We start from the raw sequence: 27,614 nt of genomic DNA, 5'->3' as shown, positions 1-27,614 counted from the left end.
TTTCATTTTGCCGTTTCTTGTTTCTGCTGAAGCAGTTTGCTTCAGTTATTTCTGGACTGGCACAGTGGGACATGTTGTACTGGCTGTGAGGTTGTTTGAGGTCAGCTTGTCTCCTCTCAAAAGCAGGTTCATACTGCCCCCTGTGGTTTATGTGGGGAATTACACTGCACCACACATCCACTGAGTCTATCAGTGGTGAATGAATTACAGATTTATGTAGTAAGAAGATAATTTTAATACTGCTGCGTTAATGGATTACTTCATACTTCACTTTGCTTAGATCTGATAAGCGTCTGGTTGACAGGTCGTTTCTTTCAGGAAATATTAGACTACAGATGCAGTTTCTGCTCCCAATTAACACATAACGAAGACACTCCTGACTGTGCTTCTTGGAGTAGAGAATAAACTCTTTACACCACTACCAGTGGTAAGTAAGTTTTTCTGCACTTTTCACTTACAAAAAGTACATTTTACTGCTAATATGTATGTACTTAATGTTTTACGGTTGTATTAGTACTCAGTAGGTGAATGATCTGGACAAAACGTTCAAACTTTATCCTTAACATGGCAAATGATGAATGAACTGGACATGTCTGCATTAAAAAGTGTTTATTTAGTTATTTTAAAGCAGCTATTCCTCGTACAGATGATACTGACTGATCCCTTTTGAATTAAAGTGCATTAGAAAGTGTCCCTTCAGCCTCCCTCCACTCAATGAAATGACAATGAAATCATGTGCAGTGAATTTCATACAGAATGTACATTTCACATGTTAATTATATTGAAAATAATAACAGTTTTTCAAAATGAGTGTTAATGTAGTTCAAGTAGAGTGGAAATCTGGTTGGTTTTCACAGTCTGCACACAGACACTGTAATATGTTTGAAAACTGATGTTGAATCCGGGTGAAGTTGGGTTTCTTATCGGCTCTATGAATGAAGAAAATTGACTTTGCAGCTTTGGCTCGCAGCCATTTGAAACGCACTCTGTGAAGAGCTGAAAGAGTCAAACTGCTGAGTCTGATCCTGAGAATTTAAAGTGCTGAACTCGAACTGAAATAGATAAAAAGCTGTGGATAGTGTTGGAGGTAACCCAGTTGCTTCTGTGTGTGACATGCAGGTTTCAGGCCGTTCACTTTAATATGACAAGCCTCTGATGGGCTGAACTGACAGAACTGAAACATAAACACACAACTTCAACCTTCATTATAGGAACATGCAGACAGAGCATTATGTACATATATATTAAATTATCTTTGGAGATTTCACACAGTCACATCAACTTTGTGCAAATAATCGCTGCCTGAGAACCAAAGAGGTGTGTGCTGTTAAATATTTTGATAATCACTTAATCATTTAAGCCGTTTTTGAATAAAAATGCCAAATCTTCCTCAGCTCCGGCTTGTCATTTGTGATTTGAACACAACAAAAACAAAACATCTTTAAATGATGAATGATGGCTTGTGCATTTTGTACAGATTTCTGGGTCACCTGCTGTGTGTTGCCTCATAGTAGCTGCTCTCCTCCAGCAGCTCCTCTATGATCCCCTGAAAAGGAACATTTGCACAGGAAATCACTTCACGACCACGAGGCGGAAATTAAGGAGTTTTGTTCCAAAATGAGACTCAAGATCCAGCAGGAGAAAACAAAGGTGACAAAGGTGAATCCAGATCACCTTCTCAGAGAAACTGACCTGCATCTGCTGATAGGTGACTCCATCTTTGAGGTTCCCATCACCTGTCAGACGCAAAAAGAAAACCAGATGCACATTGTTGGCATTAAAATGTAAACATCCAGCTGTGAATCTGCAACATTTAATGTCGGGGGGCTCTGATCTTGATTTTGAGATTTGCTCACCAACACGATAATGATGTTGAGCAAATCACTGAATATGACGTATGAGGTGAAGCGGTGGCAGTGGTAACTCTTACCTGTGCTGTCAGCAGCATGGGGGTCTCCTGTGAAGTGGTGGGCCAGAGGAAACCAGTCTGAGCCGGCTGAGTCGAAGTCCATCAGGTCTGGAGAAGCCTGGAGGAGCTACAGGGAAAAACAGGAAGGAGGTTCTCATTTTGTTTACATACCATACAAAAATGATTGGGATCAGGGGGTTAACTTTATGCAATGAGTTTTGTTTTTTTTTTAAACAAAACACTTCCCAGTGTCACTAATATGCAGGTCAAGGTGTACGAACCTTGCTGAGCTCCACCTTCAGCCTGCACGGATCGCTGCCACTGTGGAACAGAGACTTTTTAAATCTTTCAACCACCCGTCGTTTGACATTGTGGTGCGGCGCTGGTGGAAGCTGGAGGTGAAAAAAGAGCTGATGTCAACGTTTCATAGCCTGTTACGATTAAATTCAGGTTTTTGAGACCCGATGGGACATTAAACTGAACTTTGATCAAATGACTCGGTTTGAGAAGCTTGCATTACTGTACTTGAGTGATGTAAATAATTTTGTGCAGCTGCACAAGGAGCCTCTGAACGGGATCGTCAATCTGCCGGAGCTTCTTCTGGGAGATGCAGATCCCTGCTGACACTGAAGTGAGGAGAGCAAAACCAAAAAACACCCACTGACTGAGGCGAATTAAACAGGACACACAATCTACACTGAAGTCAGTCAGTATCAGGTTGAAAAGGTACCTGGTCTTGGTTTAATCTTTGCAGCAGCTTGATCCTCACTGAGAACAAAGGAAAAATGAAGATGCATAGTAAATAAACTGTGTCGGATATGAACAAACCGTGTTTGTGCATCAGCAAACATTACAGATCTCTTCTTTTTTACATTACTAAAGGATGACAGTGACCACACAGAAACACTGTCAGTAACGTGAGACGTTTCACTCACCCAGGTAGAAAGTGATCAGGTGTAACACAGGCACTGGACTTTAATCCTTTGATCACACAACACAGTGGATTAACCAGAGTGAAAAGCTTAACCGACAAGCAACAACGAGAGAAAAAGAGTCACTTCCAGCTTTAACAGGCCGGCCTTGTTAATGCAAGACTGCAGTTCAAATCCCAGACTGCCTCCCCGTGTTTACAGTGATCAGGTCGACTCATTTGTCAGGAATAACAGCGTGTTAAATGACCTCATGATGAATATTCCCACAGCCGGGAGAGAACTAACCGCAGTGTTTTCCTGTGAAGGCAGTCGGGTTGATTTTGGGATCGCAAGCTTCAACATCGCCGTCTGAGGCTTCATCTAAAAACACACATTCATAATTATTTACATCATGGGATCATTTTGATTTCAAGTCTCTGCCAGTCTGTGTTCAGTTCTGACCTTGCGTGATATTCTGCTCGCTGTGGTTTGACCTGCAGGCTGCAGAGAAGCGTGGAGTTGGAGGCTCAGTATTCATTGAGGATTTTTCCTGTAAAAAGTGCAGCACTTTTTTTTTATTTTAAAATTCCCTGTAGGACCTAAACTAAAAGTAAGTTATTTACAAATGTCATATTTAGTCACAAAAGCAGTTCTTAGTCACCTCTTAAAATCAAAATAGTCCTCAACTACATCCTTTCAATTTTTAAAATCGATTCACCTGAGACGGGTTCAAGTGGCTGCAGTTCGTCCTGCTTGTGTGTCTTTCCAGGAAGTACTTCTGCGCTCGTTTCCTGTCTCTCTCTGCTCGTCTTTCCAGTGTATTCTGGGAAGCATAGAGGCCGTCCATCAGCCTCATCATGAGGTCAGAGATCCTGGAGCTGACAGCCACAATGTCGGGACGCTGGTCTGCATCTGGACTCAAACACCTAACAGCATGTTGGACAGTACTGAATGAACACGTCACAGGAAGGAGCAGCTTTAATATCAAAATGTTTTTAACGTATTACAATAAAAACACAAAACAATACTATAAATGGATAAAATATACATGAGTCTGCTAGTCAAGCTCAGTATAAGGTTCAGGATTCAGTGTAACTTATGAACAAAGACACACTGCAGCTGCAATGATATGTCAAAATCAATAATTTCAAAATAAAAGCCTCACCATCTGATCATGTCTGTGACCCTCTCTGAGACAGCTCCTTCTTCAATCGGCTCATAGACGGCCTTGACAATCTACCAGCACAGAAGAAGAAGCACAGAATGATACCAGATGACATAGTTTGTGTGTGTGTGTGTGTGTGTGTGTGTGTGTGTGTGTCTGTGTGTGTGTGTTTGTGTGCATGTGTGTGTAACCTTGCTGGCCAGTGACAGCATGTTACTGCTGTAGAATGGAGGCTGTAAAGCGGCCATCTGGTAGAGGATACAACCCAAAGCCCAGACGTCAGCTTTCTCTCCATACGGCTCGTTCTTCACCACCTCTGGACTAACACACGCACGCACACACACACACACACACACACAGACACACACACACACACACACACACACACACACACAGAGCTGTTGTTAGGACCATATACACACTTCAGCTGCAGTACTGGCCGTTTCTTTGTGTTGCTCAAAGGCTGTAAGAACATAAAAACAGCTTAAAATTAAAGGTTTGGTTCACCCAAAACACATTTTCTCACCTACTTCTGCTGTTATCTGCAGTCCGCCATTATTTTAGTAATATATATTGATGTTACTCTCTCAAATTTTGAGATAGTCCTAATTAAAACTCGGCTTTCCCTTAAACCAACCGTTTCATTCAAAGGTGACGGATGCTCAGAATGAATTTCCTCACCAGGAGTAAAGGATGGTGCCAACCACCGACGTTAGCTTGCTGTTCTCCTGTTTCTGCTTCGCTAGACCGAAGTCAGCTGCAGGGGGAAAAAAGACACAGGTTCAGCCTTTATGATGGGACAGGACAGGCGGAGGATGTGACTGAGCTGATGGAGATGTGGAAACCTGCTGACACTCACTAATGGTGACTTTGTCCTTTTCCCCCAGCATGATGTTGTTTGGTGTGAGGTCGCGGTGGACTATTCTCTTTTCCTTGTGCAGGTAACGCAATGCCAGACACATCTGATGGCATAAATCAATTACTAATTAAGTTATTAAAGGACTAAGATGTTTCCAGTCAGCAAGAAGGTCTCTGCTTTGGCAATGGAGATTATTTACTTTCATATTTTAGGTTACTGGCATTGAGCGCAGAAATAGACTGAAATCCTTTAACCGCTGTGGAATCAGCTTTCTATGTTCATGTCTTTGCTCAGGTGCTAACAACTTACAGCCACTTAAAAAACCTCAGTATCAGCAGTCTAATAATTCAGTATACATGCATTCATCATAATATTTCAGCAGGAGGCCATTTTTTCTGCAAAATGATAAAATACAACTGCAGCCAGTGTTTCTAAAGACGTGTTTTGGGTAATCAGAATTCAAATAAAACCAACAGTTGTCACCTGTATGAAAATATTCCAAATTCTGTCTTCTGTGAACTGCTGCTGCTTCTCCTTCAGGGAGCTCAAACGTTCGGCCAGCGGCACTCCCTCGATCAGCTCCATCACAATGTACAGCTGGTCGCCTGAAACGAACAGTGTCGTTACGGTGTTCAGCGCTGAGTTAGCTGGGGGCTGAAGGAGGCAGTAAAAACAATCCTCACCTTCCAAAAATGTCTTGTAATATTTGACAATGTTTGGGTGTGTCATCTAGAGAGGGAGAACAAAGGAGCACATGAACAATACAAATATGGCTGTTCTTTCTTCACTTTCAGTGATTAAAAAACTGAAACTTCTTGCCTGTTCTTTGACGATTGTGAGCTCTGAGATGATTTTCTCCACATTACTGTCTCTGGACTTCTTGTCTTTGCCGAATGCTGGGTTATGGAGGTTCACCTCCTTCAGAGCCAGGAGGTTCTGGCCGCTCTGCTTTCGCACCTGTAATTGAGTATATTTGCTGGAACCAGTGACACTTGATGTGAACCACCTGAAGCATGAGGTCACAAAGAAGAAGAACTGTGCTGACTGCAGACGCTGCTGGTTTTTATGGTACCTTAAAGACGCTCCCGAAGGCCCCGGTGCCCAGATGGTCCAGTATGGAGTATCCGCTGATGACTTTAAGGGGAGGGCGGTTCTGGTCCACAGCCTCGATGCTCTCCCTCAGACTGTCCAGTTCATCATCCTGCATCACAAAACACACAGCACTCCATCCATTTACAAGGTAAAGAACTCTCCATGTCACTCAACATCGTTGTATTTTTATTTATTCATATTTCTTTTTATCTTACAGCCCAAAGCCAGCTGAATAAACAGATTAATCCATTTAGAAGCTGTTCTCTTACAGTGTAGAGTGAAACCTTGGTTTGCAGCCCCTCATAGGCCGTGAGGTCCCGAACGTAATGTCCAACATCAATAAACAACTCAAAAAGGTCTGTGGGAAAGAGCCTGAAAAGGATAAAACATTATATAACAGCACTGGAGAGCATTTTTTCCAAAGAGGATATCCAGCAGTAGCCAAAGAGAAACGGTGTAAGCGTGACATGAATTTAAAGTTATATATGTGCACTATATATATATATATGTAACATCACCTCTTAAACAGATGTCTGTTTCTTTCCACGCTAAAGAGAAAGCGGAGGGTCCGAAACGCATAGCACTGCCAACATGCAAACAAATTTACATTTGCACGTTACTTCCTGGTAGTTGCACCATCATTATAATGTGATTTAATACATATATGAAGTCATGTACCTGTAAAGACGTGATCTTTGGTCCAGAGTTTTGGGGCAAAATCAACTTTGCGGTTACATAGATCCCATTTTCCTACGAATAGAATGTCAAAATGAACTGTTTTAAAATGTTTTTTACACATCGTCATCTGATATAAAGGTGGACTTTGCACTCATTCTTTCCCATCTTCTCAGCTGTCCTGCTTCGTGCTAAAGACTTTTCCTTACCTGAACAATGTGGTGAGCAGATGTATCATCCAGACTGAGCTCAGTCAGAACTGTACAGCAGGCTGGAAAAGGGATTAAAGAGGATATGACTTAATTTAAGAACTCATAAATACAATCAGTCCAAAGAACAGCTGTGAACATTAACAACTCAATACCCAAACCACAGCAAGAACAGAGACTGGAAACACTGATGCCTTCAGACCATAAAACTCAGAGTTTCCCCGTAATTACTGGGACAGCAACACAAAAACATTCATGTTTTTAATCCAAATTAGACTCTTTAGAGTTTCAGAAACAGAGTATTTCCAACCATTTCCTCTAAAATCAAAGATAAAGTAAGTGTAGTCTCAGCGGTCTGGATTCTCACTTCAGGAAAAAGCTGTTTACATTCTCAGCAGCTGATAAGGCTCCTCTGGGAGAAGAATTTACTGTGCAGTGAAAGCACAAGTAAAAGTTTACTGGCCTTTTCCTCCATCTCACATTACTAACAGCACAACACTTTACTGGGTGACTTCTGACTCTGAATGAACCCTGCAGACAATGCAATATTTCATGTGCAGTATGTGGAAAGCTGTGTCGTCCCTGACCCGACTGCAGGGCCGCCGTGTTGTCCACCTCCTCCTGCGGGCTCAGCTCCTCCCTGATGTGCTCTCTCTGGAGGCGGCCGGCTGCGTTGGCGCTGGAGAGCGTCTCGATGGACGAGCGGTCTGAGACGTACTGCCTGTCACTGAAAGAGTTATTTTGAACAGCATCGTGCTCAATAATGTAAAGAACAGTGCTTCTTTCTCAGCTGTTTTTTGCCTGAAAACAAAGTTTAATAACTGAAAAGTTTTGTGATGCTGAGCTGTGTTTACATCGTTAGCTGTTAAATACTGGGAGGTGAATCTGATTGTGCTTCAGACTGGTGGAGCTTTGAAGGCCAGAAAGCTCAGCAACAACAAGTCAACGTCCCACAAATAGATCATTATGAGGAAGTACAAATCTGAACCTTTTCACTTTACAAATACTGTGAGGTACTGCAGCAATTTACTGTTGTACTACCATGAAAATGGGGGACACACATGAGAGAGATTGAAAAAAGAAGAGTGGTCAAACCGATGCTGCACAGGCTGAGATATGCTGATTTTTATATGGGTCAAGCTCTTCTTTTTTAAATCTGTCTCTTGTGAGTCCTCTTAATTTACGGAAGTGCAATATTAAATCTCTGAAGTGACCCTTTAAAACCACAAATCATGTCAGTGTGGACAGAAAAGTACTTCCACCGTTGACTTTTTAGGGAGTGAAAAGCACAGCTGGGTAACAAAAGGAGAAGGTTTCGGTTGAACACAGTGAGTCAGTGAGTAGTTTTAACTTTGACTACAGCTGAATTCATGTGACGTCACACAAATATCAAAGACACTTTAGTCTCTGAGTCTCACAAACCTGCTGAGCAGCCGGAGAAGCTGCTGCACGCCGCCCCAGCTCCGGATCTCCGTCCTGGTGTCGGGGTCCTCGCAGAGCTGGACCAGCACCCAGGCGACGCTCCACAGCAGCTTGAGGTGGTGGCTGTGCAGCAGGCTCAGCAGCACCGGCAGACCCTCCAGCTCCCTCACCTGGTCCCTCACCTGCCACACCGGGGAAAGGAGCCTCAGCAGCTCCGCACCCATTCTGGAGGAAGCATTGGGTTCTTTAAAAGGCTATAGATTGCTTTAAAGTGCTGTGGAAGTTAAGATTATTATTTCACGATGCAGTATCCAGAGGGTCATATGTTCGGTATGTCTTTGTACTTTTAGATAAGGCGACATGAGAGTAGAGATAAGCTAAGATGAGACACAATGCAGCAATTTGTATTTTATCACCACTAATGAATGAAGGTTCCTTCAACTTAGACACAACATTTCATCTGACAGCGACAAAAACATCAACAAAGAAGTGATTTCTAACCTCTTTGACAGCAGGTCATATTCCTGCAGTATTACAAGTAGCTTCTCCACTATCAGCAGCTCTCCAATCTCCTCCCTGCATTCTGGGCTGCAGAGAAAAAAACAAAAGGGCTTGCAAAAGATGAAATCATACGTATAATTAATGCCTTGAATAAAGTATTTGCCTACCTCTCAGCCAAAGTGGTGAGTGCCAGCAGGGCTCCCAGCAGCACACTGCTGTCTGTCGTGGAGAGGAGCTTCACCAGGGTCTAGAACAATCAGTGTAGAACAGGCATGTCAAACCTATTCCACAAAGGGCCGTGTGGCTGCAGGTTTTTCCTCCAACCAATCAAGAGCACACAGTCTGACCAATCAGCTGTCTCAAGAGTGAGATCAGCTGATGAAATGAGTCAAGTCTGGTGTGCCGCTGCTTGGTTGGAAAGAAAACCTTCAGCCACTCGGCCCTTTGTGGAATAGGTTTGACATATGTGGTGTAGAAGAATTGGTGACGATATGAGACCATCATGCCGTCAATTATCACTCAAAAGCAGCAATACTGACAATTATGCTATTCTTTGAGCAACTGTAGAGCTTCACATGTACAGTTTGTCACATGGGTGCAACTGCAGGAGAGGCTGTTAAAGGGTTTATCCCCTGTAACTTGTACATAAATTTCACATTTCAGCCTGTTGGTGGACATGAAGTAAAAGGTCAAAATGTGCCTAAAATGGAAAAGGTTCACCTTCTGGGGAGCAGGAATGTTCTTGCATTCAATTGTAACATTTCTTATATCATTTCATGAATAATATTGGTGAAGGTGGAAAGGTCAGAGGGTCACCAAACACACAAATTTAATGAAATACAGCCACCAAAGTGATGTGAACAGCACACAATCACAGACAACCTTATCACAACTTCTGACTTACTCTGTGGGCGCCGCTCTCGATGACCCAGACCCTCTGATTTTCGACAGCAGACAGCTTCTGAAACATGTCTGCAGAGCAATCAGCGAAAATGAGGACGAACTCAAGGCTCATATTATCAGTGTCTTGATGTTGTCTCGAGATTACTCACAGGTCATCGTGACCAGTTTCTGCACAGCAAACGCCTGTTCGCCACAAGATATGTACGAGGCAGCGACAGACTCCATATACTGAAGGAGAAACAGATGACATGAGATGTATGTGGGTAAATCACAAAGTCTGTTTAGGCATGTGAGAAAAAAAAAAAAGAGCATTTACCCTGGCAAGTAAATTTACGCCTTGAAGCTGCTGGAGGATTTTCTAAAAGAAAGCAGATAAAAGAGACATTTGTAAAGTGGAAGTATTCATAGAGAACACAATAAAAGCTAAAAATGTTAAACCTCTACCTGATGGTGAGGATCTCTGATCAACAATCGCAGGCAGATCAGAACTCTGAGGACGGACTCGGGCTGTGCGTGGTCAAGCCATTCACTTCAGAAGGAGTAAATGTTGTCAATAATGTCGGTCTTGCATAAGACAAAAGAAGAAATGTTCATTATTTTACCTGCAGAGTCGGTTCTTGACCAAAGATGCGAGGACATCAGAGAACAGCGCATGCAGTGGGTGGCTGCTGAAACATCTTTGGTCTCTGTATGTGATGCTGGAAAGTGAACAGATTTGTAATTAGGCCCTAAAACGGTGCAGACTGTAGTTGATGCTTTAAAGAAACCGCTAATGTCAAAATGAATGTTCGGCCACAAAAGACACAATTCCCTCAACAACTGAGTGTCACGGGATCCTTTTAACAACTTCAGAATGCAAAGAGGGAAAATGATTGATAATTGTAAAGTAAAGTATTTGGGGAAAAGGGATTGATTTGTGTCTGTAATGAAACTCAAATATCATATCAGGACTGAGGTTAAACAAAACCCAGTCCTAGTTACATACAGTACCCACCACACAGATGATTATAAGTGCAGGTAATATGGGAGATAATGAGTTAAATAGTGAACTTTTGGATAGTGGTGCAGTTATTCAGTTTCATATATATGGATAGGAGAAATTTGGACATGGACATAGCTTATATGACTCATTAACTGTGTGTTTTGTGATACAGAGAGCTTAATTAAAGTTTCACATGACATAGGTAAAAAAAATGAGAGAAAACAGTTTTAAAACCTGAATTTTTCCAGTTCGGAGGCCTCGGTGGAGGCGTTGCTCTCGCTCCTGTGTCTGCTGGCGTCTTTTGGGGGATGCGGGCCTTGTGATCTGCGGGCTTTACTGTGACTCAACGCTGCCACCTGCAACACATACACAGTCTCAGACCACAACACACAAACAGACCTGCAGAAATACGAGCTGGTTTGTATCAAACACGTCGACAGACACGCTGCCTCAGCTGTTGTTGTTCACCTCTTGTCTGGAGCTGCTTTTGACGAGCAGGGACTGAAGCCTCCTGAGATCATGAGATGCCCTAGAAAAACAAAGGCACATCAGCTGGTTTGGTTTTGGTCATATCAGGGAAAATCACATTACATTTTGGATTAAATGACCCATCTTACTTGCTCTGGATTCCTCTGGATTTCAGGGGCACTTTATCTCCTTGCCCCCCCTTTTTAACTGGATTGGACATTTTCAGCTTTCCCCTTTGTTTCCATGAGTGACCTGTGGCTCAGCTTCAAACGTTTTGGCACATTGTGACAGTTAACTGAAAAAGCCTACAGAAGAAACAGAGCTAGCTTCTGTGACAAGGGGGGTAGCTGGACTACTTTTTGTTTGCCTTAAGGAAGCAGGTGAGCTGAGCTTGTGTCAGGTGAACTGGCAGAAGTCAAACGTCTCTTACCCGTCCTCCAGCTAGCAGCAGACAGTTGATTTGAACGGCTAAACACGAACTTTGCTTCATTTAATATCCTTAGTCGCTGATATAGGCGACATAACATTTATTCCTGCAACAGCAGACGCCCCTGCGTAAGCGAATAAGACAGAACAATGCTCAGGGTCTCCGCATTTTCAACCAATCCAGGTAGACAGTACTAGAGAGTTTTGGTTGCCATGGATACAACAGACGCTTCGCATTCCGTCACCAGAGTATTTTGACCGCGGAATGCCGTTGAGCAATAGGACACACACACGAACACAAACTCACACACACATATTGTGAGTAAACCACCACTAATATTATCTTATATTTAATTTGGCAACACCAGCAAATGAGTTATGGACTCTTACACTTACTCATTCAGCTAATGCTCTGAGAAAAAAAATGTAGCCCCGTCCTTATTTAATTAAACGTTAGATCAAGGAGACAGAGTGGGAGCTTTAATTACTTTAGCATGTTCAAAAAGAAAATTGTGCCACATAAAAAAACTCCTTGCGGTGAAGTTTAGTTATCGCGAGAACACATAGAGACTGAAAGGAATCAAAAGTTGTCGCGATGTTGGAGTGTTCCTCCCTTTGTGATTCACATAGTATTTACGTCAGTGTTTGGACGTAGAGACGTTGAGCGCGGGAGGCGTTGCGTACATCATAGTGCGTAGCGACAGCAAAAGCGGCGAGAAGGGGGAATGTCGGCTTGTGAATGATCGGTTTTTGAGGCGGCAGGGAGCGTCAACATTATGGGTGAGACTGCTGCAGTCAGACACTATCACGACTTATTCAGAAACACGTGTTATAAACTTCAACTGTGATGAATCGTGTTGGATGTGATTCGCTGATGGAACAGTTTGGCTTGCCGCTATTTAGCTTCTGCAGTTGTCTGAGCAACCAACGCCCAGTCGTCCGCCTCCAGTTGGATGGGGTGCTAGCTTGCTAGCTAGCTAGCTAGTTGTTAGCTGCATGATCTAACGGGAGTGTCATTTCCTGTCTTTAGCTCTTCAGCAAAGTATTTCAGAAAACATTTGAATGTGTATTACGAGCTAACATGATGAACCACGTTAACGCTGCTGGTAGGGTGACATTCGGTTGTTCTACAGCTTCTCTACAAATACTAGAAATTTGACTAACTAGCTAACTTAGTGTCGTATGTTGGATTAAACAGCTCACGTTTATGCTAACTTGTTTGAATCCGAGGGAAACGACATGTAACGTGACTACATATTGACTGTGGTGACTTTATGTTTGACTGTTTAACATTACGTTAAATAACGTTAAATAGACCCACATCTATGCAGAATTCACTCACTGTCGATAGCATTGCATTTGCACATGAACACCGGTTCAAAACGCTGCTTTAAAAGGGGGCGAGCGACCTCCTTTTGTGTGGATATGGGTGGCATTAGTGTGTGATCAATAATTTGATTAAACTGCCATGATTGGGACATCTAGGTTAGGCAGTCAAAACCAATCCAGGAAGATGTGTCAGAGTTAAGTGTAAGGCGGTTACGGCTGCCACCTAATCTGGATTACAGTGGATCTAACACTGCAGAGTTCATGTTTTGACTTTAAGTTCATTGGCTTCAGTCTGTGACCTCAAAGTCAGAATAGTGAACATGGTATTTCCTCAGTCTGAAACAAAGAACTATTAAGGAGAGCCTTTAAAATCTGCACAAGCAAACTGCAGTTTAGTCCTCCACCACCTGCCCCCACTTCCTTTATCAGAGCTGTCAGACATGGCCGGAAAGGAAACAGACAGCTGTCATTGTAAAAATGACAGTTCTCACATTTTTTCTCTCTTTTTACACTTAAAAAAAAAAGCTGTGGTTAAAGAGGACTGGTGATGGTTTGCTAGGTAACATATTTGCAAAATCCACCATATAAGGATTCATAAGGTGAAGCAGTAGGTTGCTGGTGAGATTAAGCTGCACATCCTGTAGGCAAATCGGGATATTAAGCATCACACAGAAGACATGTGGGCTGTTGTTCGTAGGCAGGAGATGCTCCAGTGTAAGAGACAGAAATCCTCTCCTAGCCACAGGCGAAACTGAAAAGCTTTTTGCAGTGAATGGACTTTGCTTTATGTTGCAACTGACATTAAAGGAGCAAGTGGACTGGAATATGTACCACACTGGCCAACTGTCTGTGTTGTTACAGTACCCCAGATCATCAATCATTTTGCCCCAGGCTTCTCAGCTTGGGAAACTGATTCTGGAGACAGAATGGTTTGTTTGTCAGATGGCCTGAGATTGATTCTCTGTTGCTTTTTTTGTTTTTGTGCTCTCTCCCTTTGCTTTACGACCCTGGAAATGCTGCCTTTCCCTGCACATCGGGATTGCATTATATTGATCTACACAAAACAGCTGTAAGTATTGAAATTATCTCTGTGCTTTAAATAACTGGACATTATTTTTCAACCATTACATACAGACAAGCGTCTTTTAGCTCTGCAGAATGCAATTTTGAATTTTTCTCAAAATCTCCAGTATACCAACTGTGTCCTGTTGAATGACAATTTTAAAAAGTATAACATGATGTACAACATGTCTAGAATACTTCCATTTAAATTAATGGTGGCATCTTGCTTTTGAATATTTCACTTCATGTAAGTGTGATACCTCTTCAATGATAAGTGGAACAAGCAGATGCAGATTAAGCGCCTGAAGCTGTCAAACAGTGCTGTAAAAATGTTTTGTCTAACTTTGAATCGACTTAAGGGGAACATCAGGCTTCAGGTGGTTAAAAGATTGGGAGTGTATTTCAGTTTTGGCAGTGTGGGACTAGAGTGATTAAAACTTTTCTTTTAAGCTTTGCAGTCAAAGCGGGGGTGCAAGATTACATTTCTTCATGGTTTTGATTTGTGTATTTTCTTACTGTCTTACAGCAGCAAAAGAATCTGGAAGGATATGTTGGCTTTGCAAGCCTCCCCAACCAAGTGTACAGGAAGTCTGTCAAGAGGGGCTTTGAATTCACCCTGATGGTCGTTGGTAAGAACACTGGCTGCTGTGTTTGCCCTTGTTTTATATGAATCATTTCATTGTATTTATTGCGGTTGGCATTTTATTCACTCCACTGTGGTTTGTTTTTGAGAACACGAGAAAGACTGTGCGTGTGTGTGTATGCGCATAACCATATTTATTCACAAGGGACATGCCCCCAGCTTTGTAGTGTTAATTGCTTAGTCAGAGAGGAGGGGCCCATTGCACTGCCGTTATTTGAATTAATCTTGATGTCAGATCCTTGACACTGTCTCCCAGAACAGAAACATTTGGGATGGATTTATGTTGAGCTGCACTCAGCGAATCTAAAGTGCAGACATTCTTTTAAAATGCTTGGATGTGGTCGTTGACACTGTGCCAAGATCCTCCTCGGCTGATCGGACCCTGTTTGGAGGGAAAATGTTTCCTCGGGTCAAAACCATTTCCTGTGGTGGGACCGACAGAATTTGTACCCAGCATGCCTCTAAGAATAGCGCATCTCCCGTTGCGTTCACAACACTTCGTTTCTCCTGGCTTTTTGCTTAAAGGGCTGCTGATACGTTTCAGTTCCTGTGCGGTCTTTTCATTGCTTTTATTACTTTCATTAGAACATCCTCATAACAGGGCACTTAGATTTTGCTTGCTCCTGTTCTCTGCAGTGCCCTCTGTAAAAGCTGCTGGATGGTGACCAAGTGGTCCTCCGGGACTTGTGAATGCTGTGCTGTGTTTGCAACAAATAGCTTCATTTTGGGAATAATTTCAGAAAAAATACAAATAGCATTGCATCTAGCTACAAGGAACGTAGAGGAGGTCTGCTGGGCTTGTTGGTAGTTAAATGCTTGCCATTGTTTTAATGGTTTCACCCTCTTGCATGAACACAAACACACACACACACACACAATATTCAGCTTTTCTTGGCTCTGATGAGCTGCGAGCCCACATGTCCCTGCTTCGCAACGCAATGCGTCACCTCTGTGGTGTGAAAGAGGAAAGGAGGATGAAAGATAGAGGAAGGGAAGGAGAGAGATGGGACTGGTATTACCAGCAGTGACTGGCACGTCTGCTCATGCCTCATGAAACACATGACCCAACAACCTGTTCTGCTCACATAGCAGAGTAGCTCATTTCACAGGACTGTCATCGCGTCATATTGCAGTGAATTTAACAAGCGCATACCCATAACGCATAGTTAGATACCACGCATAAAATGTACGACAAACAAATGCTACAGTACGAGCTCCAGGCGTTGCCCTTTGGCTGTGGCTCTGGTGTAAGTGGTGGCTTGTTAAACATTGACTTGTGGCCATCAGCCAAGACAGGCAGTGTCAGTGGTCATTTCCACTAATGATCCTTTTCACTGGGAGCTTGGAAACTGGGCACACAGGGGCCAGCCAAACTTGAGAAGCCTCCCAGACCACAGAGCCAGTCAGCTACACATAACAAGTGCCATTGTCTGTGTTGTTTCCTTAACCTTTTAACTGTTAACCCAAATGGATTAATGGCTTGAGCAAATGTCAGTCTCATCCTTGGATAGGCACATGGCCTTTGATTGTCCTTGGGATGTCAGTCGGGGTCTTTGTGTGGATTTGTGTGGGGTTTGGTTGCTGTAATAGGAATTTTCAATGTTTTATTCCAAGTAATGCAAAGCTCTGCACTCTGGCCAGCTGGTCGCAGTGCTCTTGAAATACTGATTTGTCCTCTGCTTTTGCTTTTTTCAGGTGAATCAGGACTGGGCAAATCCACGTTGATCAACTCTCTGTTCCTAACAGACCTGTATTCAGCAGAGTATCCTGGACCTTCACATCGAATCAAAAAGACTGTACAGGTACATTTGAACAAATGATTATTCTCTTTGAGCTAAGATGTTGCACATGGTGACCACAGTGTTTGCATGTGCTGCGGCAGAAAACAGATACTGAGACGAAAATGCCACAGCATTGTTTTTTTTTTGCATACAGCAGCAAGTAGACCAAATATCAGAGCTGAAGCTTTATTACACAGTTAAATAATCAGCATTGAAAAGCTGTTGCTGATGAGGTTTTCTAACCCACCAGCAGCTTTGGCAGCAAAACAAACCATCATTTTGACGTTTTGACATACAGAGTCTGTAGTCTCATAGCACATCTGTGCTTATGACATAATTACCAACTTAATTCTTCAGATTTTTTTCTTCAGTGTGTTCTCAACTATGTAGCTCCTGGGTAGATTAACTGCCTTTGAGTCGTCCAAGATGAACATAGTAATACTAAACTTCATGCCTTGCTGCTTTGCAGTTACAGCAGCAACTGGACCACAAAGCGCTTGAAGATAGTTTTTCTTGATGGTTGAAAGAAGTCAGACTCACCGTTAGCTCCTTCCATAAATGCCGTCTTCTCTAATTACACAACGATGTCCTGAATCTTGAGTGCCTCAAGTGCTGCACTTCATCTGTCTGGGTCCTGACTGACAGCATTGCTGTCTGTAGATGCTTTGGGTGCTTCCCTGGTTTCTCAGCATAGCTAGCTAATAGCATAGTGTGAGATGGCATGTTGCTACATGCTGCTAGCCGCAAGTGTTTCTCTGTGACATATATGACCTGTATTGCCATTACTGTACAGTAGTAATGATTTCACAGCCCTATTTCCATACTGTGGTTTCATTTATTTATTAATTAAACAGTTTTGTTTCACAGTCTGTTACCAAGTAAACACAATGTGCCCTTCATTATTTCTCAGGTGGAACAGTCCAAAGTTTTAATAAAGGAAGGCGGCGTCCAGCTGCTGCTCACAATAGTCGACACCCCAGGGTTCGGAGATGCTGTCGACAACAGCAACTGGTGAGGATCCAGCTCAGATAATATTGCATCATTTGTAACCCTCAAAAACCCTCTGACCTTCCTATTTCAGCGGGTCGTCTTAGTCTTTGTGGGGATTTGTTTCTTAACGTGAGCTGTAATTTTTATCATACAGCTGGCAGCCAATCATCGACCACATAGACAGCAAGTTTGAAGACTACCTGAACTCAGAATCCCGGGTGAACAGACGACAGATGCCTGACAGCCGAATCCACTGCTGCCTGTACTTCATTGCCCCCTCGGGACATGGGTGAGTCTGGGAGACAAATCCAAAACACAGTCAATGCCTTTTTTTGTGGATGCTGTTATTGTGTGTCCATGTTGTTAGTATGGGCAGATCCAGTGAGAATCAAGAGCTTGAGTTGTCACAAAGAAAAGGGATGGAAGGAAGGAGTAACCAGGACTGGAGAAAGGAAAAGGTCTTAAAGTTAGAACAGTGAGAGGAAACGAGTAAAGCAAATAGTGTAAGGAGGGAAATGAGAGGTCAACAGTGTCTCTAAGGTCAGAGAAGCAGGTTTGTGACTGGAAGTGAAGGTTGCTGGTTCAGATCCCCGTGCAGTCTGGAAAATTAAGGGAAGGGCAGCCAATAAAGCTCTTCCTCCATTAGCATTTTCCGCAAGGCACTAAACTCCCTCCTGCTTCTGGCACAGCTCGGCGGCCAACAGCATGAAGCGGTGCTCCTGCCGGGCACCTCCTGTGTGTGTGCAGTAAATGTGTGTATTGTCTTACTCTGCGTCCTACACCTACCCACCCCCCAGGCCGCTGCTGTATAAGATCACGTGGAGACTGAGTCAGCTCATCGTGCAAAATAAGGGTTAAAACTTGAAGCCTGTAAAAGGAAGAAAAGGAGGGCGACATTAGCAGTACTGAAGACCACGCTGGTAAAATGCCCAGCAGATGATCCCGATCGCCAAATGTTTCAGAAAGCCACGACTGTGTGGAATTTTAACTGGAATGTTTATTATTCCCACCAGATCTTGTATAGCTAGTCGGCAGCTCAGATGAGCTTACTTTGGCTGTCCTTTATGAAGTGCGTGTGTCTTGTGTGATGCACGACTGAGTCAAAGAGTAGAGAGTGTGGGAGTAGTGAAATTAAGAATCTCGAGAGGTCTTTTCCTGTCCTGAAAAAAAGCTGGTAGGTTTAAGGTTATGCTAATATGAAAGCTAGCCGCTAGTGAAGGTCTTTGACCTTTAAAAAAACACGAAAGGAGCTTCTGCTGTTCCATTGTGAGGCAAGTCAGTGTTGTGTTTGTGTCTGCCGTGTGGAGCCGTCCAATTTGTTTTTATGCAAATGTCCCTCTGTGCTCACATGCCCTTAAAGTTGATGACCGTGACTTACTGTAAACAATGAAGAAGCCTCTGTCCTCTGTCCTCTCTCCTCCATGTTTTTTTCTTTTTGTTTCCTCCTTCCTCAGCCAGTCTGTCCTCTGTGAGACATTGTGTTTGTACAAGCCATTCCTCTGTACCCACACAAGCAGTACGTTAGCCTTGAGGATGGGTAGCGTATGCTCTCTCTCTCAGGCACACACACACACACACACACACACACACACAGCATCCCCTCATAACACCAGCTGACAGCTCTCGCACAGAATCTCAATGACCTCCAACGCTGAGAGACAATCTGGACATTGAGCTCCCAGCTGAACTCTGGTGGCTGGTTTTCAGAGGATGGCGATGAGGGAAAAGATCACTCACTCTGATAAATCATACAGCGTGGTTGTGATTGTCTTTTTTGTCATTTCATAAATCAAAAGCGATACGTTGACCAAAAAAATGCCCGTGTAATTGATAAAGAAATTGATCATCAGTTGCAGCCCTGTCAGTAAGTTTGAGTGGAAAACACATTTTTCCAGTTTTGCAGACAAAGACGATGATAACAATGTCCAATATTTTTCGCTTTTAGTCGACCAAACGATGAAAAAATAGTTGGTAGTTGCAGCCCTGCTGCTGTAAAATGCTGTCTTTTGTTCTGGTGTTACATACACATTTTCTTTGTCACAGATATATTTTCATTTTGGCAATTTTTTTTTTGTGCTCTCACAAAATAGTGTACAGTATTTGACAGTTTAGGAAGCAAGCTTGTTTTGGGTTGATCTTGGTTCCTTCTCAGTCATGAAACCGGTCCTGGACCTGTTTAGCGTAGCCTGATGGTGCTGAATCACACTGCGGTTGATGTTTTATGGACTTCTACATTGTAGCTTACAGCAGCACTTGCTCCTGGTCAGTTTGTGTCAGATCGAAGTTGTGCAAACCTTCAAGGCTGCTTTTATTGTACTTGTAATTCAGTGTGTTTTATTGGCTTAGATAGTGCTGATACAATACAGCTATCAAATATTGATATCAGCCAAAGTTTATAGCAATAAACTGTTTGTCTACTTGTGTTTCTGTTGATGATGTGTTTGCTGGTATGTGCTATAACAAAGGGCATGCTGATGTGTATGATCTGCTCCATGGACCAGCTGTTGTTATGTGATGTTTGCTTTATTCTAAAAGTTCATCCTGCTCATCGTACATGTAACAGCATCGCTTATGTCACTCTTACCTTCAGTACATTTTTTGAACCAGTGAAATAGTTTTTATTGTCGCTCTTCCTCTTCATTTTTTATCAGCTGTTACATCCAGGATTTCAGTGCAGCCCTGTGGTGTAAATTGGCAACATGACAAACATGCATCCCACTCTTGATACTGTATCAGATTCTGCTTGAGGGCAAATTTCAGCTCAGGAATATTTCCACCGTGCCATCAAAGAATCAAATAAAGATTCAAATTGTATTGAAATCCGAAGCAATAATTCATCAATGTCGAATGTTATTTATTGAGCTCTAAAACGGCCAGGAATAGCTCCGCTTTCTCACGACTACAAGGTCATTTTCTTAGACATTATAAACATCAGTTAGGCGTCACAGATACTTTCCTATATTTGGTTTAGCTCCACTTTTCCTCGTGTTGTCTAAACAAGGGCTGACCAAGAAACAGATGAGAAGTGCGTCCAAAAGCCAGTCAGCCCCAAAAAGATATCAATATCTGTTATTTTTTTGTATGAGTAAGCAGGAGGTGCTGGGTGACTCGAAATGATTTGACACTGTTGGCAGAACTGCATTTGAAGCTGTGTCTTAATCTCTCCGCAGACTGAAGCCCTTGGACATTGAGTTCATGAAACGGTTGCATGAGAAAGTCAATGTCATCCCGCTGATCGCCAAAGCAGACACCCTCACCCCCGAGGAATGCCAACAGTTCAAGAAACAGGTCAGTAGTTTCCACAGCTGCATACTACTGCAGTAAAAGTACCTGAAAGCTTTTTTTTAACTATGGTCATTGGTATGTTGGCAAACCATTCATCACAAAGCAAACCCAAATAAAGTACAGCCTCTCTGGTGTTACAGCTGGTTGTATGATGATGTCCTGCACTGTGATGAAGGTTTTCTATAAATTATGCATAAGTACAGTAAACAGTATATTAAAAAGACTGATGAGCAGTTTGCTGAAGTCACCAGATGGAGGGTGAGGAGAGTGAAAGCTATGTGTAACTGAACATATCATGATGCTACAACAAAGCATATGAATATTTGATATGACACACTGAAGCGATGACATTTGCTGAGCATGGAGAGGAAATGATTTGTTTTCTTGGCTCAACATTAGATTAAGGTGTTTTGTTGGGCTGTTTCCAATGAGCTTTACCAGATGTAGCTACTAAACGATCTCTTCCTCTTCTTCCTGCCAGATCATGCGGGAAATCCAAGAGCACAAAATCAAGATCTACGAGTTCCCTGAGACAGATGACGAAGAAGAGAACCGGCTGGTGAAGAAGATAAAGGTACCGCATGTCACCTGACCTGACTATCGCATGCATACTGCAAGCGTAGACTTGTACACTTTTCATAATGCCAAATGTTCTTTTGCCAGGACAAGTTGCCGCTGGCTGTAGTGGGAAGCAACACCATCATCGAGGTGAACAGCAAGAGGGTCAGAGGGAGACAATACCCCTGGGGGGTTGCAGAAGGTACGAAGGTGCAGTTACCACGATGAAGTGCGATCAAATCACAAATCTGCAGAAATGTGACGTCTTCGTCTTCTGCCTGCAGGAACCTGCTGCCTCCTCTTAATCCAAACCTGCTTCATTGCATGCAGACAGTGTTTCAGACATTATCAGGATAGACTTCAAACCGGCAGCTTTATTAAATGACATATGGTGATGATATCGATCAATATGGTCAAAATGATTGTGTTCATATTATCGCCCAGCCTTACGTCAAATATCAAATCAGACCCAAGATGTCAAGCAAAGTGAAACATTTTTATTCAGGTAATTGGTTGACTGACTTCTTGTTTTCCCTTCTAGTTGAAAACAGCGACCACTGTGACTTCACCATCCTCAGGGACATGCTCATCAGGTACTGACAAAAGCAAAGAGCACAAGGAGCCTTTACTATTTACAGTTAATGAATGCTTCAGTCAACCAGGCGCTTCAGAAACAGACGCTCTGTAAGGACTGAAAGAAGAGTCGAAACACTCAAGAAGCATTTTCAATACTTTGAATTCTTTGTCGTCCGTTCTCAGAACTCACATGCAGGACCTGAAGGACGTGACAAACAACGTCCACTATGAAAACTACCGCAGCAGGAAGCTGGCCGCTGTCACCTACAACGGAGTGGACAACAACAGAGCTAAAGGCCAGCTGTCCACCAAGTAAGTCATGGACAAAGTACGCTAGAAACAGCAGCTGTAGTCAAGGCAGGCACGACAGGCTCCCAGTTTATTAACCAGTTTACAAGCCTGTTATTTCATTTCCATATACTGAATGGATCAGATTTACACAGACGTACATGCTGCAGGATGTTTTGGGTTTAGCCTTCCAGTTCCAGTCCAGTATATTTGATATAGGAAGTTTTGCAGGCTTGAAGTGGCCTAATGTTTCACAGTTGCATGTCTTAAACCAGGTTTATTTGTCACGGCTTTAGATGGTAAAATGTCCTGTAATAATAAATAATTTTAAGACATATTAAATTACATTCTGCTGTATGTGGTCTTAAAAAGTCTTGTGTTTAACTTGTTTAACTCTGATAAAGCAGCATGACTTACATTTGACCCGTAGGAAGTGATTGCAGGTGACTGAGTTGTTGTCGCGTTATTTGCTCCTGCCTTATCAGGTTCCAGGTAACTGGAAAAAGACTGGGGGGGAATTCATTCACTGTCCATTCGTTCTCTGTGATGTTTGCCAACACTCCATGACTTTGCTTTTGTCGTAGCCTCACACTGCGAAACATTCATGCCACTGATTGTCACACGTTCTCATTTAGAGCACCATGCTGCATTCTCATTCATGTAGACACAAGCAAATGGCTAACGCACTCAGCTAAAACTCGAGCTCCACGGCAGAGTAAAGGCCTCACACCGCTGATGCTAACACACAGCTAAACATTTGACCGACTCTGCTCATGTGTGTGACACCCAGCTCACAAAGCCGACACTGTTTTTGTGTCCAAGCTTTCGTTTTTTCCATTTGCAGAGAAAAAAGTGGCTGAAAATGACATTTTTTTAGTGCATGACCTCATTATTGCATGCTGTGTGTGTGTCTGTGCGTGCGTGTGTGTGTGTGTGTGTGTGTGTGTGTGTGTGTGTGTGTGTGTGTTCGGTTCTGTGTGTTTTTGTTTTTTAGACTTGACACAGTTGAAGGAATGTAAGTGGTCATTTTTTCACTTATTTTTGAGACCCTCGTGAATGATGTTCGTTTCTCTCTTCCCTTCCTCTCTCCTCCCCCATTGGCTGCATTTGAGTCTTTTCCTCCCCCCTGTTGACTTAGGTCTTTTCTCCCCCGACTTCCCCCGGTCAGTAGATATTTCCAGAAACAGCGGGAGAAAAACTGTGACTTGAAAGCTGTGAATGTGACGCTGCTGTTCGGCCTGTTTAGACTAATACAGAAATCTGCACATGAGACTAATGGAGTGGTTAAGAGTGATTATGAGGTGCGCAGCGTTAACATCATTTTATTATGGAATCGCTGAAGGCTATAACTGCGTTCCACCTTCAGTTGTTCATGTTCTTGTCCAAGTGTCATTTACTCTGAGAAGGCCTCAGGTGAATGTAACTGGCGTCCATAAAGCAACCACAGCCGCTGAGGAAGCATTTCATCTGTAATAATAAGATACCTAAAATCATCGTCCTACCTGTCCTCGCTTCCCTCTTTTATCATGGAATCATATAAAGTGTCACTGCAGCGACATTCGGCTGAATCAGGCTTTACTCTTAAATTAACATTCCTCATAAATCACAGGTAACCTCTCCACGTAGTTTGTCAGATCTCTGTTCACTCACACGACAGCATACATCCTGATGAGCTTTACTAACATTAACGCACCACCTGCACCAACGGTCGCAGCTCGCAGGTTCCTTGCATTCGCTTCTGGGTTCTTCCTCTGGCTCTCAGAGATGTCTCGTGGTTGGTTTGGTTTCCTGTCAGCCCTCTTTGGATCCCGTCTGTCCTAAGACTTTACCTCTTGCTCTGTTTTCCCTCCTGCACCCCGACATGTTGTGTTTCTTTGGGAAATAAGGGTTTCTTTATCGTCAGGATGCAGTTTGGGGTTTGCACAGAGCTGTTTGTTGTCTCTCTGTCAACTCGTAAAGAAAACTGTTGCACATTTAACTTTGGCCTGTTTAGTGAAAAAAGGCCAAAGTTAAATATGCTTTCTTTTCATCTTCTGCTTCAGGAGGAGAGGAAAGGCTTAAATAAGATTTCTGTGCAGAACAAATTGGGTTGAGTTTGTTAAATACACTAAATTAAGTTCAGTGAATTCAGTTAATTAATGCGACGGCTCTAAGAATGGCTCACATTACTGTTCACAGTGTGTCAGCAAACCGATGAGTAGGCTGCTGCTGTGGTGCTGGACTCAATCCGTGTGTGTGTGTGTGTGTGTGTGTGTGTGTGTGTGTGTGTGTGTGTGTGTGTGTGTGTTTGTTTGTGTGTGTGTGTGTGTGTGTGTGTGTGTGTGTGTGTGTGTGTGTGTGTGTGTGTGTGTTTGTTTGTGTGTGTGTGTGTGTGTGTGTGTGTGTGTGTGTGTGTGTGTGTGTGTGTGTGTGTGTGTGTGTGTGTGTGTGTGTGTGTGCGCGCACAGGAGTCCTCTGGCCCAGATGGAGGAGGAGAGGCGGGAACACGTGACTAAGATGAAGAAGATGGAGATGGAGATGGAGCAGGTGTTTGAGATGAAAGTCAAGGAAAAAGTGCAGAAGCTCAAAGACTCTGAAGCTGAGGTAAAACACACACACACACACACACACACACACACACACACACACACACACACCTGGTCTTTGCACAGTCACTCATCTCTGTCTGAGCTCCTTCCTTCCTCTTGTGCTGACGTGCTTCAGCGGTTAGAATTGTGAGGAAGCTTCATCAGTGTGTGTTGTTGTGTTTGCTGGTTTGCCGTTCTGTTTGCTGGTTCCCTCTTTTGAACCTGTTTGTTTCATTTATTTGCCTCTGGATAATTTACATGTGTGTAACACGCAGGCTGTTTGACTGTCAGTGTTGTTTTTTTTTTTCTACACGTACATTACAAAGTAACATGAATATGTGCACATTTTTTGCATTTTGTTGTCAACAAATTGTTGGTTACTGCTATAAATTTATTTACCTCAGGCTTGTTGATACCTCAACTATGAATGTTGTCCATTGTTCCTCCTGTAACAAAACTACATTAAGAGGAAAAGAAGTGCTGATTCACAGACCCGTTATAGATTTTTTATTGTGCATAAAAAGACAGTCTGCATGCCAACGTGACAACGTAAATATAATGGAACATAAAGTCAAAGCCAGAACTGAACCTTGAAACTGTTAAATGAAATGTTTACCTTTTCATGAATTTCCTGAAAGTTTCAAATATTACGTCTGTCTGTGCATTTTCCCATTTTTATCAGTTAAATCAGATGCACTTTGCTCAGATTTTGCTCAACTGACACGAGTTTGATTTTAGTGTCAGCAGCTCTGAAGTTCACACGCTGCGCTCAGGTTTTTGACCGTATGTGATGATGCTTTGAAGCGCTGACGTCTTCCTCTTCCCTCCTGCGTCTCTGTAGCTTCAGCGGCGTCACGAGCAGATGAAGAAGAACCTGGAGGCTCAGCACAAGGAGCTGGAGGAGAAGAGACGCGTGTTTGAGGAGGAGAGAGCAAACTGGGAGGCCCAGCAGCGCCTGGAGCAGGCGAAACTGGAGGCCTCCAGGTACGACTCCGACTTTTCATGGCTCAGCTTTCGATTTTAACAAACACAAAGCGGAGATTCCCTCTGTGCAGGAGCTCCACCCTGCTGCTGTGGAGGCTGAAAGCAGTGTGATCACACATCACCTGGCATTGTGATACATCCAGTGTATCATTTAATGTGTAACATGCCCGATTGCACCAAAAACAAATTTTGTCTACTGTTACAATACATCATTTTACGTGAAGCTACATTCTTGGTTTAACGCCTTAAAAACACCTAAAAATGTGGTTTTGTCGGTTTGTTGGTAAAATCAAGCGTTTGGTCAGAACCCAGCGGCGCATTCATCCAGCGACTATGTTTCATGAGCACACACTGCCTTGCTGGAGGGGTCACAAGCCAATAATACTGCAGCCCACCGCTGCAGACGATGTAAACCGGAGTGTACAGCACGTAAATGTCTTCGTTCCTGCAGACATAACGTGCAAAATGCTGCATGTGTTTTCTACTAGAAGATCTGAAAGTTAAAGAGCTGAAAAGTTATTTTCAGTATTTATAAGTCTGTTTGTAGTGACTGATTATTCCTCTTGTCTGTCTTCCTCCGCAGGACTCTGGAGAAAAACAAAAAGAAAGGCAAGATCTTCTAAAGGACAGTCGGCAGGACCACCCCAGCTCCAGTTATTATTGTTTGCCAACGTTGCCGGTCAGGACACCAGCGTGTGGCACTGACATCACCCACCTCCTTCTCCCTCCTCCTCCCCTCCCCCTCCTCTGCTCCACCCCTCCCTGCCCTCGCTCTGTCTGCCAGCACAGCTGTGCTCCCGCTCCCAGCCACTAGAGGGGGCACTGGCGGTATTATGGGTATGTGAGGAGGTGGAGGGGGTCTTCATGTACGTACAGAGCTGCCACCACAGAGCCCCCTCGCTGCCTCGGGACTCATCATCATCGAAGAATGTTTTCCCTTAACAGAAAAAATAAATCCGTTTTAGAAAGGCCAAACCCATATTATTATTTTAATTATTATTATTATTGCTGTTATTATAATTATTATTGTTATTATTGTTGTTATAACTGCATACTGTCCCCGCCCCCGCCTCCCCCCACCCGCTGCTCTCTTTTTTCATCCCAAGGTTGCTTTTAAATGACTGATGTGTACAGTTTTATGGAGAGCACTGCAGACAAAAAAAAAAAAAACTACCCATGAGTCACGTCTGACTGTTGTACAATCAAGTTCTGGTGAATTGTATTTGTTTACAGGAAGAGTGAAAGTAACGTATATGAACATTAACCTGATCTTCCGTCATGTGTTAAAGAAGAGGACAAGGCATTAACTAATCCTTTTTGTTTTGTTTTGAGTGTATCTGGTAACCTTTACCCTTCCTCCCGTCAGTGCGACAGTCAGCAGAAAAACCTGAAATCAAGAAAAACAGTAAAATGCACCTTGGGCCTTTTTATAGATTAAAAAAACTGGCTAAAGCTTCTTTTTTTCTGAAATGTAATGCTTCCTTTTTCCTCTGTGCTTAGCTATTTCCACTAGCCTTGGACCACCATTTATAATGTCATAAGTGTTATATTTCACTTTAGTTTATTTTTATATATACCGAGCCAGCTGAAGTAATAACTTCTTTTGTATGTTTAGAAAATCCTCAGAGACTTGAGAGCAGCGTCCGTTGTTGAGAATAAACACACTTTCACATGCAACAGTGAGCCTGGACGCGCTGAGAAGAAAACAAACCAATATTTCAATCACTCTGCGGAAAGATCAGTGGGAATGAAGAGTCAACACCGCAATTTGCTTTGGCTATGTACTCCATCTCTGTATTTTTAATTTTATTTTTCATTTGTATTGTACAAAGTCACTTAATAAACCTGTGATGATAGTGAGGAGTGAGATGGGTTTATTATGAAAACGTTTTGTGAAGACACTTCTTTTGAATCACGCTTTATTTCATAATATTGAACTATTACTGTATTTTTTTCCTAGACTGTTTTTCACTATTTCATTTCAACGCTAGGTGGCGCCAGTTCCCCAAAGTTTCTCAGCACTGGCAGC

The 27,614-nt window shown here is 42.9% G+C and overlaps 2 protein-coding genes across 3 annotated transcripts; one reads left to right on the top strand and one right to left on the bottom strand.

Moving 5' to 3' along the window:
* Positions 1-2,463: 2,463 nt before the first annotated feature.
* On the bottom strand, positions 2,464-11,493 carry nek10 (NIMA-related kinase 10). The gene is made up of 28 exons (XM_076736257.1): positions 11,246-11,493; positions 11,097-11,157; positions 10,863-10,984; positions 10,249-10,344; positions 10,091-10,175; positions 9,963-10,004; positions 9,796-9,874; positions 9,648-9,715; positions 8,911-8,990; positions 8,744-8,830; positions 8,243-8,467; positions 7,408-7,547; positions 6,821-6,882; positions 6,615-6,686; positions 6,455-6,519; positions 6,206-6,308; positions 5,917-6,045; positions 5,664-5,801; positions 5,528-5,573; positions 5,328-5,449; positions 4,845-4,947; positions 4,667-4,742; positions 4,177-4,306; positions 3,986-4,056; positions 3,539-3,746; positions 3,283-3,370; positions 2,640-3,201; positions 2,464-2,535 (listed from the first exon to the last, which is right to left on the bottom strand). The coding sequence occupies exons 1-27, from the start codon at positions 11,314-11,316 to the stop codon at positions 3,122-3,124; spliced, it is 2,649 nt and encodes an 882-aa protein (XP_076592372.1). The 5' UTR covers positions 11,317-11,493; the 3' UTR covers positions 2,464-2,535; positions 2,640-3,121.
* Positions 11,494-12,191: 698 nt separating this feature from the next.
* Positions 12,192-27,441, top strand: septin7b (septin 7b). Of its 2 annotated transcripts, XM_076736259.1 has the most exons (14): positions 12,231-12,302; positions 14,440-14,542; positions 16,252-16,358; positions 17,248-17,348; positions 17,482-17,616; positions 20,498-20,615; positions 21,094-21,186; positions 21,276-21,372; positions 21,712-21,763; positions 21,930-22,058; positions 23,029-23,049; positions 24,482-24,617; positions 25,443-25,585; positions 26,169-27,441. In XM_076736259.1, exons 2-14 carry the CDS (start codon positions 14,533-14,535, stop codon positions 26,206-26,208), a joined length of 1,182 nt encoding a protein of 393 aa, XP_076592374.1. In that variant the 5' UTR covers positions 12,231-12,302; positions 14,440-14,532; the 3' UTR covers positions 26,209-27,441. The 2 variants fall into 2 exon arrangements, with proteins under 2 accessions (XP_076592375.1, XP_076592374.1); XM_076736260.1 differs by lacking the exon at positions 23,029-23,049 and having other exon boundaries at positions 12,192-12,302.
* The last annotated feature ends 173 nt before the right edge of the window (positions 27,442-27,614 follow it).

The sequence above is a fragment of the Chaetodon auriga genome, chromosome 8 (genome assembly GCF_051107435.1).
Source record: "Chaetodon auriga isolate fChaAug3 chromosome 8, fChaAug3.hap1, whole genome shotgun sequence".
In the NCBI taxonomy this organism is placed as follows: Eukaryota; Metazoa; Chordata; class Actinopteri; order Chaetodontiformes; family Chaetodontidae; genus Chaetodon; species Chaetodon auriga.
Note: the sequence above shows the minus strand (reverse complement) of the source record. Positions and strands in the feature narration are given on the sequence as shown.

What these genes read in the sequence shown, in the direction of transcription:
- nek10 (XM_076736257.1), bottom strand. Translation starts at nt 11,316, where the DNA reads ATGTCCAATCCAGTTAAAAAGGGGGGGCAAGGAGATAAAGTGCCCCTG. An exon ending in TCCGAACTGGAAAAATTCAG is followed by an intron (nt 10,345 to 10,862) that starts GTTTTAAAACTG and finishes TTCACTTTCCAG; the next exon opens with CATCACATACAGAGACCAAA. An exon ending in CGAGCAGAATATCACGCAAG is followed by an intron (nt 3,202 to 3,282) that starts GTCAGAACTGAA and finishes GTGTGTTTTTAG; the next exon opens with ATGAAGCCTCAGACGGCGAT.
- septin7b (XM_076736259.1), top strand. An exon ending in CCCCTGGGGGGTTGCAGAAG is followed by an intron (nt 21,373 to 21,711) that starts GTACGAAGGTGC and finishes TTTCCCTTCTAG; the next exon opens with TTGAAAACAGCGACCACTGT. An exon ending in GCGAAACTGGAGGCCTCCAG is followed by an intron (nt 25,586 to 26,168) that starts GTACGACTCCGA and finishes CTTCCTCCGCAG; the next exon opens with GACTCTGGAGAAAAACAAAA.